We start from the raw sequence: 12614 nt of genomic DNA, 5'->3' as shown, positions 1-12614 counted from the left end.
TTCTGCACCCTCAAAATCAATCTTATGCATTCCTATTCATCAGATGTTCACTCTGAGTTATTTCTGTGATTAAATAGATTATTGATTAAATAGTTCACTTGGACAATCAGAAACCACATCTGTTTGTGTTTTTACTGCATTGTCAATGTCAGTATGTGCAGGTTTTAATTACAGACATGCTGCATGAATTCAGTAAGATTGAAATCATTTCCACAGGTTAAGTGTCCACTTCTCCTCCCTTGTACGCTTCCTGATCTCTTCACCGCTCTGAGACACGCTGTTTTGTTGTCAAAAAATGCACGTGGTGCTGTGTTGATGAAGTGTGATGGAAAAAGAGTCATTTGACTGTCGGTAACCGGATCCCCGTCAGACGCCACAGTATGCTGTAAACATTGAAACTCAGGAAGAGCAGACACTGTGGAATGGAGTGTGTTGACTGGACCAAAGCTGGTGCTGACAAAGTTGGAGCCAACACATACACACAATGCTCAAAAATTTTAGCAGACCCCAGCACATGACTAGCTGCCATCATGTGCTTCCTGTGTCACTCACTCCATTTTTTTCTCGTAAATTCTCTTTCTCATAAAGAAGTCTCATGATTTCTGACCAAAATTGTATCTTCAATCCAAGACCAAGACTTTTTTTGTGCAGGTATTAAATGTCTCATATGCAGAACCAATTTTAATTATTGATTTATGTTTTCAAACTATAATAAATAAACAAACAAACAAAAAAACTACAAAGAGAAAAATGTAAAAAATATATACGTTTATTATGATTGTTGTTGGTATTATTAATAAATAACAATAAAATAATAAAAAATTAATAAAATATTAAAATTTTTATTATTACATATTATTTTGTCATTATTAGTATTAATAGTAATTTTATTTACTTTTATTAGTAATAGAGGTTGATTTTTTTCTTTTTAGTAGTCTAATGCTTATTTATTGTAGTGTCAAAAAAGAAAATCAAATATTGTTTTGTGATCTGAATTGCAAATTGGTTTAATCCTTGTTTTGGGTTGCGTCTAGCTGTTAAGCCTAAAATGTTACTCAAGAATGAATAGCTGCTACATAAACAGATGAGTAATTAATGTAAACAGTACATTGAGTTAGTTACTTTTAACACTGTTGTGAATATACAGTGGGATAATGGTGTTCGCTAAATACTATAGCTCAGTTTACCCTTTAACATAGTCATACACACATCTTATGTTCACATGCAGCATCAGTTGATTATACAAACCCATTATTAATCCCTCATGATTTGATTCTCCTTCTGCATTTCTTGTTGGCCCAGTATGAGTCAGATTGGGTCAGCTGACTGTGATGAGTTCAACTTCTGTACCCTCTCTATTTTTTTTAATCTAAATGATTTAGTTGTTGCTAGGGCAAACACCACTATTTCTAGTGATCTAAACTTACATTCTGAGCCATATCAAGGGGTGATGCTCTTTTGACTTGGACTAGAAAGTAACCACCCAAAACCCCCTTACGACCCCATAGCAACACCCTGAACAAGATGATCTGTCTGTTTCATTTTAGACTTTTTGAAGAAAATACTGCACATCTGTTCATTTGCTCTACCAAGAAGTCGGTTTATATTTTTACTTGTACTTTTTATACTTTTCTGTGACCTTAATATTCAGTCTTTCCCAAACTAATTTGTTAAGCTAAACTGTGAGCTTTAATATATTCATATTTATTTGTTTGCCTGGCGACAGCAGTAAAAAGCAGTGGTATTTTAGTATTATTTTATTTAGTTATTTTTATAGCTTTTTTCTTTAAAATTTTAGTAATTTTATTGAATAACATTTCTAAAGTTTTCGCATTTTTCATCTAATATTTGTTTTATTTAGTTTCAGCTTTGTTTTAATTAACAAAAATGATTTGAATAGGACGTATTGTTTACGTTCAAGCTGTCTTGGCTCTGTTTCTAAGTTCACTACACACATGCTTAAAATCAGATTACAAGCATATGCTTGAAATCCATGTTTATACCCTCCAACATGCAGCTTAGAAGTTGAAAATATTTTTATCATGTGAGCTTTGAAAACATTACTTCATTACAACTAGTTTGCAGTTACGTCCTGCCCTTTTTTTTCTTTATGTTTCTTTCTCCTCCTTGAGTTTTTGTGGCCAGTTTCCAGACAATAATTAGCATTTAACTTTGGGTCCAAGAAGATATGTTGTTCCAGTAAAAACTCAGAGCAGTATAAACAGGCTGAAGAAGTTCTCTGTGCTCAAACAGGAGGGGTTGGATGTTTTCTAGAAGAAGTGGAACACAATGTGCTTTACGTGTCGGATTACAGCCCTGTTTATCAAAAGATCCGCTCCCATTGGCCAGCACTGGGCCGGAAGGAATCCCGCCCTCTGTGCCTCAGCCAATCAGCTGCCAGAGAAGTTTTGGTGCATGTGTGAAGGAAACGGAGTGGGAGTGGGGTACCTACATCGAGTAGGCTTGTGTGAAATGTGTGTGTATGTGAGTGTTTGGACAAGCTCAATGGATCACAGTTCCTGGAAGCGCCTCCAAGTTGATGCGAATTCCTGCGAATGCTCACAATAACAGATTCCTGAAAGTGGCTCGTGACTGCGGCTGACCAGTGACATAGACCCAGTGGGGGCATCGGCCCCCCAGTCCTGCTCCGTTGGAGGAAGTGCCTGAAACAGATCGGAGAGGAATAAAGAAGGGGGTTGTTTATGTCAACCTGGCCATACCACAAAATGCTACTGCCCAGTCACCCCTCCTGCTCTCCGGTTTCATAGACACACGGGTCTAAACAAGCCTCAGTGTTCACAACCGCACTCACTTAACCCCAGTGTTCTTTAGCAGCGCTACAACAGGGTAACAACAAGTCAGGATGAATCCAGAGACGCCAGTCATGGTTTATTAAAAGTCATCTCACATCGCGCCATCATCGTTTACTTGCTTTTTTTGAAAGCAGATTTTCTTTTGGACATTTATTAGTGCTTAGACTTTTTATTCATTATTTTTCACTTAATATTTGGCAAAATTATCAACTTAATTGCACAGACAATATTTGAAGAAAACTGAGCTAAATGATGACATCACTGTCTCCTACAGAGCTGCTTTATAGGTGAATTGAATTCATTCCATAATTGATGAAATTCCCACAGATATTAAACTCAACTGAATCAACAATGAACTGACTTTTAATGAAAAATTGACTTTTTTACTATTGTCTTCTTTTTAGAGCTGCTTTACAGCAGAATTGAATTTTGTCAGCATCATTGAAACATTTATATCCTGTTTAACACTGAAAAGCTGCTTTGACACAATCTGTATTGTATAAAGCATTATATAAATAAAGCTGTTTTGACTTTTTAACATGAAACATTGTTTTATCCTAATCTGGCTCGAGTTGAGTTGAACACAATGTCTTGCATAGACAAAGTGCTTTTTTGGACAGTATAAATGTTAAATGACTAAATAGCAAATTTGAGATTGTTGGAAAATTGAAACTGATTCATATTCATTCTTTAAACCAAAAGAAACGTCAGAGAATCTTGTTTTCTGTCAGCTCTGTGTGATGTGTGAATCAGCACACCTTTAGCAAAAGATGAGATAAATATGATGAATATGAATATAAGATGACAAAAAGTTTGTGAATCTCTGTTCTAAACCGTGTTTATTAATAGTCTGCACAGTAAGTGGTTTGAGCTGAATTATTTGCAGAAAATGTGGAGAGAAAAAAAAAGAGTGAAAGTAGATTATTTCAGGAATATCAATGCAATTCTGCCTTGCAAGCACTTTTTTAACTAAACAACCCGTCTTCAAATCAGTGTGAAGAATGTACGAATCAACTGTGTTTATTTTTGTATTTCACTATAGTTATCTCTACTGTGCAATCAAATCACTGTCTCGCATGTGAAAATATATCTAAACACCAGCCTGTTTGTTTAGTCCTGTGGTTTTACTGGCTCCAAAAAAGGCACCAGTTTCTGTGAACTGACTGTATGATCTGTAGAGACTATTAATACCTGCAAAAAATATCATTTTGAGTATAGAAACACCGCCATGTGACCACTGCGAGTCAGTCCATAGATCAAGTTATTAGTAAGTCCCTGTCTGGTGCCAAAGTCAACATTTAATCAGGAGACGGTATCTGTATCCATGTGAGTGTTTGTTGTTGGGAAGAAGCTTCCCTCTTCATTAGAGACTCACATTTGCAGGTCTTAATTTTGGGCAGTTTATTTATGAATACAGTTTGTCATGAAGAGTTTGTCAAAATATTTTCAAATGCTTGTTGGATTTTTAGAAACATCATCACAACTCCAGTCTTTCTCAAACAATCTCTTTCTTACCACTTTAATTTCAATTAAGCGTGCTTTATTATTGCCATGACAAAAATGGTAAACTTTTGAATTGCAAATAAAATAACAGTAGTGCATTGCAAATGGAGTAAACAATTACTATTAAAATTCAAAACAAAATATCATATTGGTGCAAAGCAAATAAGTAGAGAATAATTTACTACAGGTTGTTAAATGGTTGAAAATGATTGTTTTCCCTCTCTTTCTCCTTGGATGGTTACGGGATGTTTGGTGAGGTTCTTCTGCACTGTGTGTCCACAGAATCCGAGATCCAGCAGAGCTTTGAGCAGCTGGAGGGCCGTGTGTGTCTCCTCCAGGCCCTGAGAGTCACCCAGCATCTCACACACGGCAAGTTAGTCTGATATAATCACATGACACTAAAAACATCCGGTTGATCTGAAATTTTTTTTTTTTTTTTGCCCACAGCCCAGTAGTTAGTAAAGATCCTATTATATTATATTATATGTGACCCTGGACCACAAAACCAGTCGCTGGGGTATATTTTATTGTAAGAAAATTTAATTTAATTTAATTTAAATTTAAATTTAAATTTAAATTTAATTTTAATTTTAATTTTAATTTTAATTTTAATTTTAATTTTAATTTTAATTTTAATTTTAATTTAATTTTAAATTTAATATTTAATATTTTTAGCAATAGCCAAAAAAAACATTGTATGGATCAAAATTATCGATTTTTCTGTTATGGCAAAAATCATTAGGATATTAAGTAAAGATCATGTTCAATGAAGATATTTTGTAAATTTCTTACAATAAATATATCAAAACTTAATTTTTGATAAGTAATATGCATTGCTAAGAATTCATTTGGACAAAATCAAAGACGATTTTTTCAGCATTTAGATTTTTTTACACCCTCAGATTCCAGATTTTCAAATAGTTGTATCTCGGCCAAATATTGCCCGATCCTAACAAACCATACATCAATGGAAAGCTTATTTATTCAGCTTGCAGATGATGTATAAATCTTAATTTCAGAAAATTGACACTTAAGACTGGTTTTGTGGTCCAGGGTCACATATTATATTATATTATATTATATTATATTATATTATATTATATTATATTATATTATATTATATTATATTATATTAATTATATTATATTATATTATATTATATTATATTATATTATATTATATTATATTATTTACATTAAATCATTTAGTAGATGCTTTTATCTAAAGCAATCAAACCAACAAAAGAGCAACATTATATATATATATATATATATATATATATATATATATATATATATATATATATATATATAGGCCTAAATGAATGAATGAATTTAAATCTATATAAATAAATACATAAATATATATTTCTACCTATCCAACATATATAAATAAATACATAAATATTTATTTACAGGATATAAAGTTTGAATTAAGTAATATTTACTTAGAGAATATAAATAAAACTATAAAAATCAAATATGAAAATTATTTATTTATCATCCAAAATCCAACAGTTTGTTTTGTATTCAAACAGCATATCTTCTTCGTATTTTGTCTCAAACTGCACCCTGTTTTCTGCACTGTTTGTGAATAATTAGTGAACCTTACTGCACTCCTAGAACTCAAAGTTAATATGAGCTCCTGTTTCCACCCTCTCCGGCTCAGATTAGCAGCACACTGGCCTGTGAGATTTACGTCTGTGTTGAGTATTATTGGCCTCTCGCCACATGTGTCCGCTCACTCAAGGTTGTCTGCGTGGTCACTGCTTTAACATATGTGTTGTTTAAGTTAAAGATGGCACATGATGGGAAATTCTGGTGACACTTTTCCACAGATATGAACATGAGCCATGTACATGAATACAAAAGATGACTTTCAACATGCACTGCTTATTTAGGATCAACGGCCCTCTATATGGTGAATAGGGTGTGTGAGATTAGGGTCAGGGCACTTAAGGAAATTCCGTCATCGTTTACTTGCCCTTAAGTATTTCAAAACATCAAAACTTTGTGTTTTATTTCAATGGAACTCAAAAAGAGATGTCTAGCAGAATGTTCATGCTACTCTTTTCCATAGAATGAAAGTGAATGGGGACTAGGACTGTCAAGCTACAAAAACACACTAAGAACATAAAATATGTCCTCTAAAGCCATATGATCATTTGGACTGCTTTCATTGTAATTTTATCATCTTTTTTATTTTTTGAGCTTAACAGTCACAGTCCCCAATTTCCGCTTTCATTGTATGGAAGAGCAGCCTAATATCTGTTGTTTTATTATCATTTATATGCTATTTTATTAATTTGTATTCAATTTTATTTTATTTTATGTTTAGTATTATAATTTTAGTTGAATTTTGGTCATTTTTCGTCAGTTTTATTAGATTACTAATATTACTATTTAGGTTTAATTTATTTTTGTTTTAGTTTTAGTTCACGTTTAGTTCCGTCCATTTGTTTCATCTTATATTTAAATATACACCTTAACTACACCTTACATAAATGATTTTGTACGTTTGGATCATTTATACATAAGAAGAAGGCTCCGCATCACACAATTATTACAGTGATCTAGCTCATCTTCTTTGTTACATATTGTTTTTTTTCTAATTCTGAATACTATTTCAAGAAAAAATGCACTTTTTAATAGTTGTCTTATAAACCTGGCATTGTTGGCTCTTTGGATAAAGTGTGCTTTGGATAAAAGTGTTTGCTAATACATAAATGTAAAAACAAAATACTAGAAAAGATGAGTTTTTTGGAGTTAATGCTCAGGAATAGACAACTTTCTCCAGAAATGAACAATATGACTGTCTGTACTGCAAGGCTTAATTTTAGTCTCATTCTCTCAGTATGTATAAAGCTCCTCTGTTGAGTGTTTTCAGCGAGGGCTCGTCCCGCTGGACTGGACGGGTCTCCTCTATCTTTAAACAGGAGGAGGTGAGGGGGAAAGAGAGCTAGACTGTGGAACTGGTTGTGATCATGCTGCACTGAGGCACACACAGGGCTCAAGAATGCTTTTTAAGCTCCACTAAGAATGTTTTATTCTCTCGTTCTAGAAATCCATCTATGTATTAGAGCTTTTAAGAGTCCAGAAACTGAATTTGATCTATAATAAAAGAGGTTTTGCGCTGCTAACGCAATGCTCTACCACTGAGCCATATATATATGTATGTGTGTGTATATATATATATATATATATATATATTATATATAGCTTGCTTTTTCATTTTAGTTTAACATTAGTAATTTTTTGGTGCTTTTGCCATTTTTATTACTTTTTTAAAATATTACTATTTAAATTAATCTATTTTAATAATATTATAAATTAGTGTTGTTTTTTTAACTGTAGCTTAAATTTTTACTACTTAAATTTTTACTATGTTTATGTGTTTTTGCCATTTTTATTTCTTTTTTCAAATATTATACTATTTAGTTTTTATTAATATTTTGAATTAGCTTTTCTTTTTATTTTTCACCTTTCTTTTTAATTTAATTTTTTTTAATTATACATTTTTGCTTAATATTTAGTAATTTTGTTATATGTTTTGTCATTTTTATTATTTTTTATTATTATTAATTATTATTATAAGTATTTCGGTTATGTTTTTTTTTTAATTTCAGTTTCAAGTTTTATTTCCAGTTTCTAAATTTCATTTAGTTTTTCATCTAACATTTTTTATTTATTTTATTTCAGTTAACAAAACGTTTTTAATAGTTTCAGTTTTAGTTAACGGCAATAACCCTGGTACCTATTTACACCATATCTGTTCTAATTCTCATAATGTGGGAGTGTTTATCTGTCAATCTGTTAAATCAAACACAGACGGAGCTGATCTCCGTCCTTTTGTCTGTATGTCAGTGCGTCTGAGATGTTTTGTTAGCAGCATAAACTCAGAATTGGAGTGTTAAAATAACACTTGGCCTGCCAAATATTAAATTATCAGCATTTTCAATAGGGATAATTTAATTCTTAAATGTTTTGATGACAGATTATTTACCTCTCTCTCTGTGTGTGTGTGTGTGTGTGTGTGTGTGTGTGTGTGTGTGTGTGTGTGAGTGTGTGTGTGTGAGTGTGTGTGTGTGTGAACAAGCCTCAGCCTGCTTAGAAAATGATCTCGTACTCATCAGCAGACACTGTTCAGCTCCAACAGCAGCACGTCAGTCCAAGCGAAGCTAATGAGACTTACATTGTAAACACTCCACCTTCAGCTCCCATGTTTCTGGAAGGACCCTTGAATTTGAACAATCAGAGACTTAAACCTTATTTCTTTTCCTCTCTCTTCTTCTCTTTGCAGATGTTCTCTGCTCTTCAGTATGATTGACAGTTTGTGGCGTCCTTCGGTTGATCCAAAATCTCATGACGATCTGCTGCAGTCTCCCAGCGTAGGTCTTCAGATCACATCCTGAATCACAGCCTGTTTACTTCACATTTATCTCACATACCTCCTGCTTCTAGAAGATTCCTCCTGGATAGCGGCAGTCTGATGTCAAAACAACCGCCATGCTGCATCCTTAACCAAATAACATAAATAAACCAAAATTACTCATTAGCGGTGGTTGCGAAGACAAACATCACTGCAGTTTCTCGTACTAAGAGTAAGTGATTTAAACAAACCCCTGAGTATTAACCTTTGCTTTGCGACGTGTCCCATACCAGACATGACTGAAATCTAGCAGCTTTTGTGCTGGTACTTTTATACTACAGATCTTCACCTAGCAGGTGAAAACATGGGCAACAAATCCCTTAGACTTACACTGAACGAGAGACTCAGAATGTCATGAATGTCAACTGTATCTTCAAAAAATTGTTTTGTAGAAATTTTGTTGCTTATGACAGCTAAGTAGTTACATTCATCTTTTATTAGGCCTAAAACTTTCTGCCTTGGGTTTAAAAAAGCAGCTTTAAAGGAACATTTTCTACTATTCATAGCATTTTGTTATCCTTTTGTATCTTGAAGGACACTACTTTTGAACCTTCCCTAAACCTTCACCAAAAACATTAGGATTTTTTTTCATAAGAGCGGACCGAGTTATGTAAATATATGCAAATGTATGCAGTCATATGTTAATGATCTTACTGTGGCTTCTGAATGAGTGTTTTTGGTGTTTTATTTCTATAAATAATCTGGTTGACCGGGAAGGACAGAGGTAAATGATATTCATTTATAATCCATCAAATGACCTCTCTGAACTATTAAGCGATCTAGTTGAATTTTAAATAGTCAGGACAATCTGTGCTTTCCAGGATCGAGTCCCACCGTCCAGTGTCCAGCAGGGTCACATAGTTCCCTTATCAGGACAGACTGAAACTCTACTGTACTGACCACCTGTACTTCAGACGCTAAGAGAGATCCTTGAGGTACAGCACTCAAAACAGATTGACAGCAACCTCTTTTACCAGAGATGCTTAAAAAAAGAAATAACAAAATAAAGGAAAACCCGAAATATCGAGGAATTTTGAGATTTTAAGATTTTAAAACTATATATATATGTATGTGTGTGTGTGTGTGTGTGTGTGTGTATCTAATTATGTTCAGGACTAAAATAGTTTAAAATACATTTTAAAAATTAAATAAAATAATTACAAATGACTTTTTGGTAGTGCAGTTATTATATCATTTTATTATATATATATATATATATATATATAATATGTATATATTTGTAATTAATTTTATAGATCATTATCCAGTAATATTAATTATTGAAAATGAATCGGTTGAAAGGTGTGGAACAGTGTTATTTTATTTTTATTTATATATTTTTATAGTTTTTATTTTGAATGAGCTTCAGTCTTTATATATATATATCAGTTTTCATTTTCATTTTAGTTTAGGTTTTACTAATTTTATTTTATTTGTTATATTTATTTATTATTATTATTATTATTTATATGTGTAATATTTATTTTTATTTCAGTTTTAGTACCTCAGCCTATTTATTTCAGTTATTTTCCAAGGTAATATTTCCGAATTTTTAGTTTTTTAGTTTTTATTTTTAAGTGTATGTTTTTCATCTAATATTTATATTTTGTTTCATTTCGGCTTTTTTCAATTGATGGTAGTTTAATTTTATAATAATATTATAAATATTATTATAATAATAGTTTTAGATAATAGTTTTAGTTAACAATAACAACACTGTTGTGCAAACCATGAAAATTTTTATTTTAATGTAAGATGATTTACGAATGATTCTTTCTTTCTTTTTTTTTTTTAGAACGAATCTTCGAGGTGCTGTTGCAGCTTTTGGGCCACTGTGGTTCATAAACAATTACTGGTAATGTTCTCGTAACCTATTTTTAACAACAAATGCATAAATCAGATCATCATTTTTCATCATAGCTATCTTTGTGGGCCATCTTGGCACGCCTGGTTTAAAGAGTGTGAGAAATAGCCTTTAGATTGTCTTCTTAAGAACCCACGTGGCTGTTTTCCCAGCACATTTGCCAAGTCTTCATCCCTCAGGGTTGCTTCCAAACTGTACACCTTTGGAAAAGTGTTTGGAAAGCTTTACGCGCTGTTTGACGCAAGCTTCCCGTAAGTGACATCATCCATTGACAATCTGTTTGACTGATCTAACAAACCCTCAGACTGTGGACTTTGATAACCTGGGATTTATTTGTAGGAGGTTAAGTGCCATGCACACACGCTGGCGTGGATAGTAAATTAACGTTTTGTTTTGATACTGACATTGCACATCTGTGTAGGTGTAACTGGCCCTAAAGCATTTGTCCTGTAATAATAACAGATTTATGTCTTTATAAATGAGGCAAAACAAATGAAGTTTTATTTAGCCTTGTGTATTCAAAGCTTTGTTTGATTAACACCCATATTTTCCCCAAATTTACATACATATTATTATTGCAGAATAATAATTCCTTTGCCATTTTCCCTTTATCTGAACAGCTTTTTATTCTTTTACATTTTTATCCCAAAATTTATTTAAAATGAGAAATGTTGCCTTGGTAACTAGATTAAATTAAATCTCATTTCCAAGCCTTATTTCTATATTTAATTTAGTTTAACTTGATAAAACATCTACTAGTTTTAATTAAAATGTTAACTAAAATTAAAACAGAAAATGTAAAAAACACACACACACACACACACACACACACACACACACACACACACACAAACACAAACAAACCAAAAAAACAGAAAATGTAAAAATAAAAACTGATTCAGAATTTTTATAACAACTATAATAATATCTCAATGATCCTAAAATGGGCATTATGTGGATTAATCTTAAAAACAATGTAAAGAACATCACGTTTTACCCTGAAATCAAAAGAGAGAAATAATGAATTATATATATATATTTTTTTGTTTTTGGACTGTTAACATTTCTTTGCATTGTGACATTATTTTCATGATAATCTCATTACTGTAATGTGAAAATAATGATATTATATAGTATAGTATAAGTTGTAATAAATAATATTTTTCATAATAATGTATTTATACATCATGGTAGTATCTATGTACATAATTAAATTATTTAAATAAATAACAATATAAATAAATAAGTGAATTTGTGCTTAATTGTAAATAATGGCACAAAATGTTCCTAAAAATAGGTATCACTTTTCTTCTTTCTTTTTTTTTTTCCTTTTCATTTTTGGCATGAAAAATGACCTTGACATGTTTTCATGAGATGCAGCCACAAATGCTTTATAATGCATAAAAAAAATCTGTTTTTTAAGGAAAAGTTTGGCACAACTGAATGGAAGCCATTCAAGGTGAAAGTCTCTGTGGTTGCTTCTTCACGTCTGAACTATTTTGAGATTTAGAGGTTTCCTACATTAATCTTCATGTTGTTATTTCTCAGAGCCATGACTGTAGAACATTCCATGAAATTAAGCTACTGCTCCTTTTTCGTAAACCAGCTCAGATATTCTGCTGGGAACAGACAGTGATCCAACTGGAACCAGAGGACCCATCCTTCTCAATTCCGCGGCCCATAATACTGGAGCACTTGGATCCAGAAACCCTCCTGTACTCTCTCTGCACTTGGTATATTCCCCCAGAGCCTCCCTTGTTTTAAGGAGTTGGAATGATCCAGTTTGACAGAACTGGATCTCTGGGGGGTACAGCATTTTTGGCCATTTAAACGAAACCAGTTGTTTGTTGGCTCAGGCTTTGTTCTTGATGCTTTGTTAGGGACCTTGTGGTTTGTTATTTACTCCTTCCTCCTTAAAGATCTTTCTCCCACATGTTGAAGTTGTCTTTTTGCCTGGTGTTGGGATATAAAAGTAACATTTTGTTACAAAGTGTTCTGTTCATTCG

The 12614-nt window shown here is 32.4% G+C and overlaps 1 protein-coding gene across 2 annotated transcripts; it reads left to right on the top strand.

Moving 5' to 3' along the window:
* The first annotated feature begins 4423 nt into the window (after positions 1 to 4423).
* LOC109095615 (DNA repair-scaffolding protein-like) lies at positions 4424 to 12541 on the top strand. 2 transcript variants are annotated; one of them, XM_042714658.1, is made up of 4 exons: positions 4424 to 4689; positions 8616 to 8703; positions 9566 to 9679; positions 10540 to 11347. In XM_042714658.1, the coding sequence occupies exons 1-3, from the start codon at positions 4562 to 4564 to the stop codon at positions 9641 to 9643; spliced, it is 294 nt and encodes a 97-aa protein (XP_042570592.1). In that variant the 5' UTR covers positions 4424 to 4561; the 3' UTR covers positions 9644 to 9679; positions 10540 to 11347. The 2 variants fall into 2 exon arrangements, 1 of the variants encoding a protein (XP_042570592.1); XR_006153493.1 differs by adding an exon at positions 12215 to 12541 and having other exon boundaries at positions 4427 to 4689; positions 8616 to 9679; positions 10540 to 10599.
* The last annotated feature ends 73 nt before the right edge of the window (positions 12542 to 12614 follow it).

Source organism: Cyprinus carpio, chromosome A24 (genome assembly GCF_018340385.1).
Source record: "Cyprinus carpio isolate SPL01 chromosome A24, ASM1834038v1, whole genome shotgun sequence".
In the NCBI taxonomy this organism is placed as follows: domain Eukaryota; kingdom Metazoa; phylum Chordata; class Actinopteri; order Cypriniformes; family Cyprinidae; genus Cyprinus; species Cyprinus carpio.
The sequence above is the reverse complement of the archived record's forward strand: the minus strand, read 5'-3'. Positions and strand labels throughout refer to the sequence as shown.

Excerpts from the sequence above, each read along its gene's own strand:
- LOC109095615 (XM_042714658.1), top strand. The coding sequence starts at position 4,562 with ATGTTTGGTGAGGTTCTTCTGCACTGTGTGTCCACAGAATCCGAGATC. Across the intron at positions 4,690-8,615 it reads CAGCATCTCACACACGGCAA|ATGTTCTCTGCTCTTCAGTA; the intron begins GTTAGTCTGATA and ends TTCTCTTTGCAG. Across the intron at positions 8,704-9,565 it reads ATCTGCTGCAGTCTCCCAGC|GATCGAGTCCCACCGTCCAG; the intron begins GTAGGTCTTCAG and ends TGTGCTTTCCAG.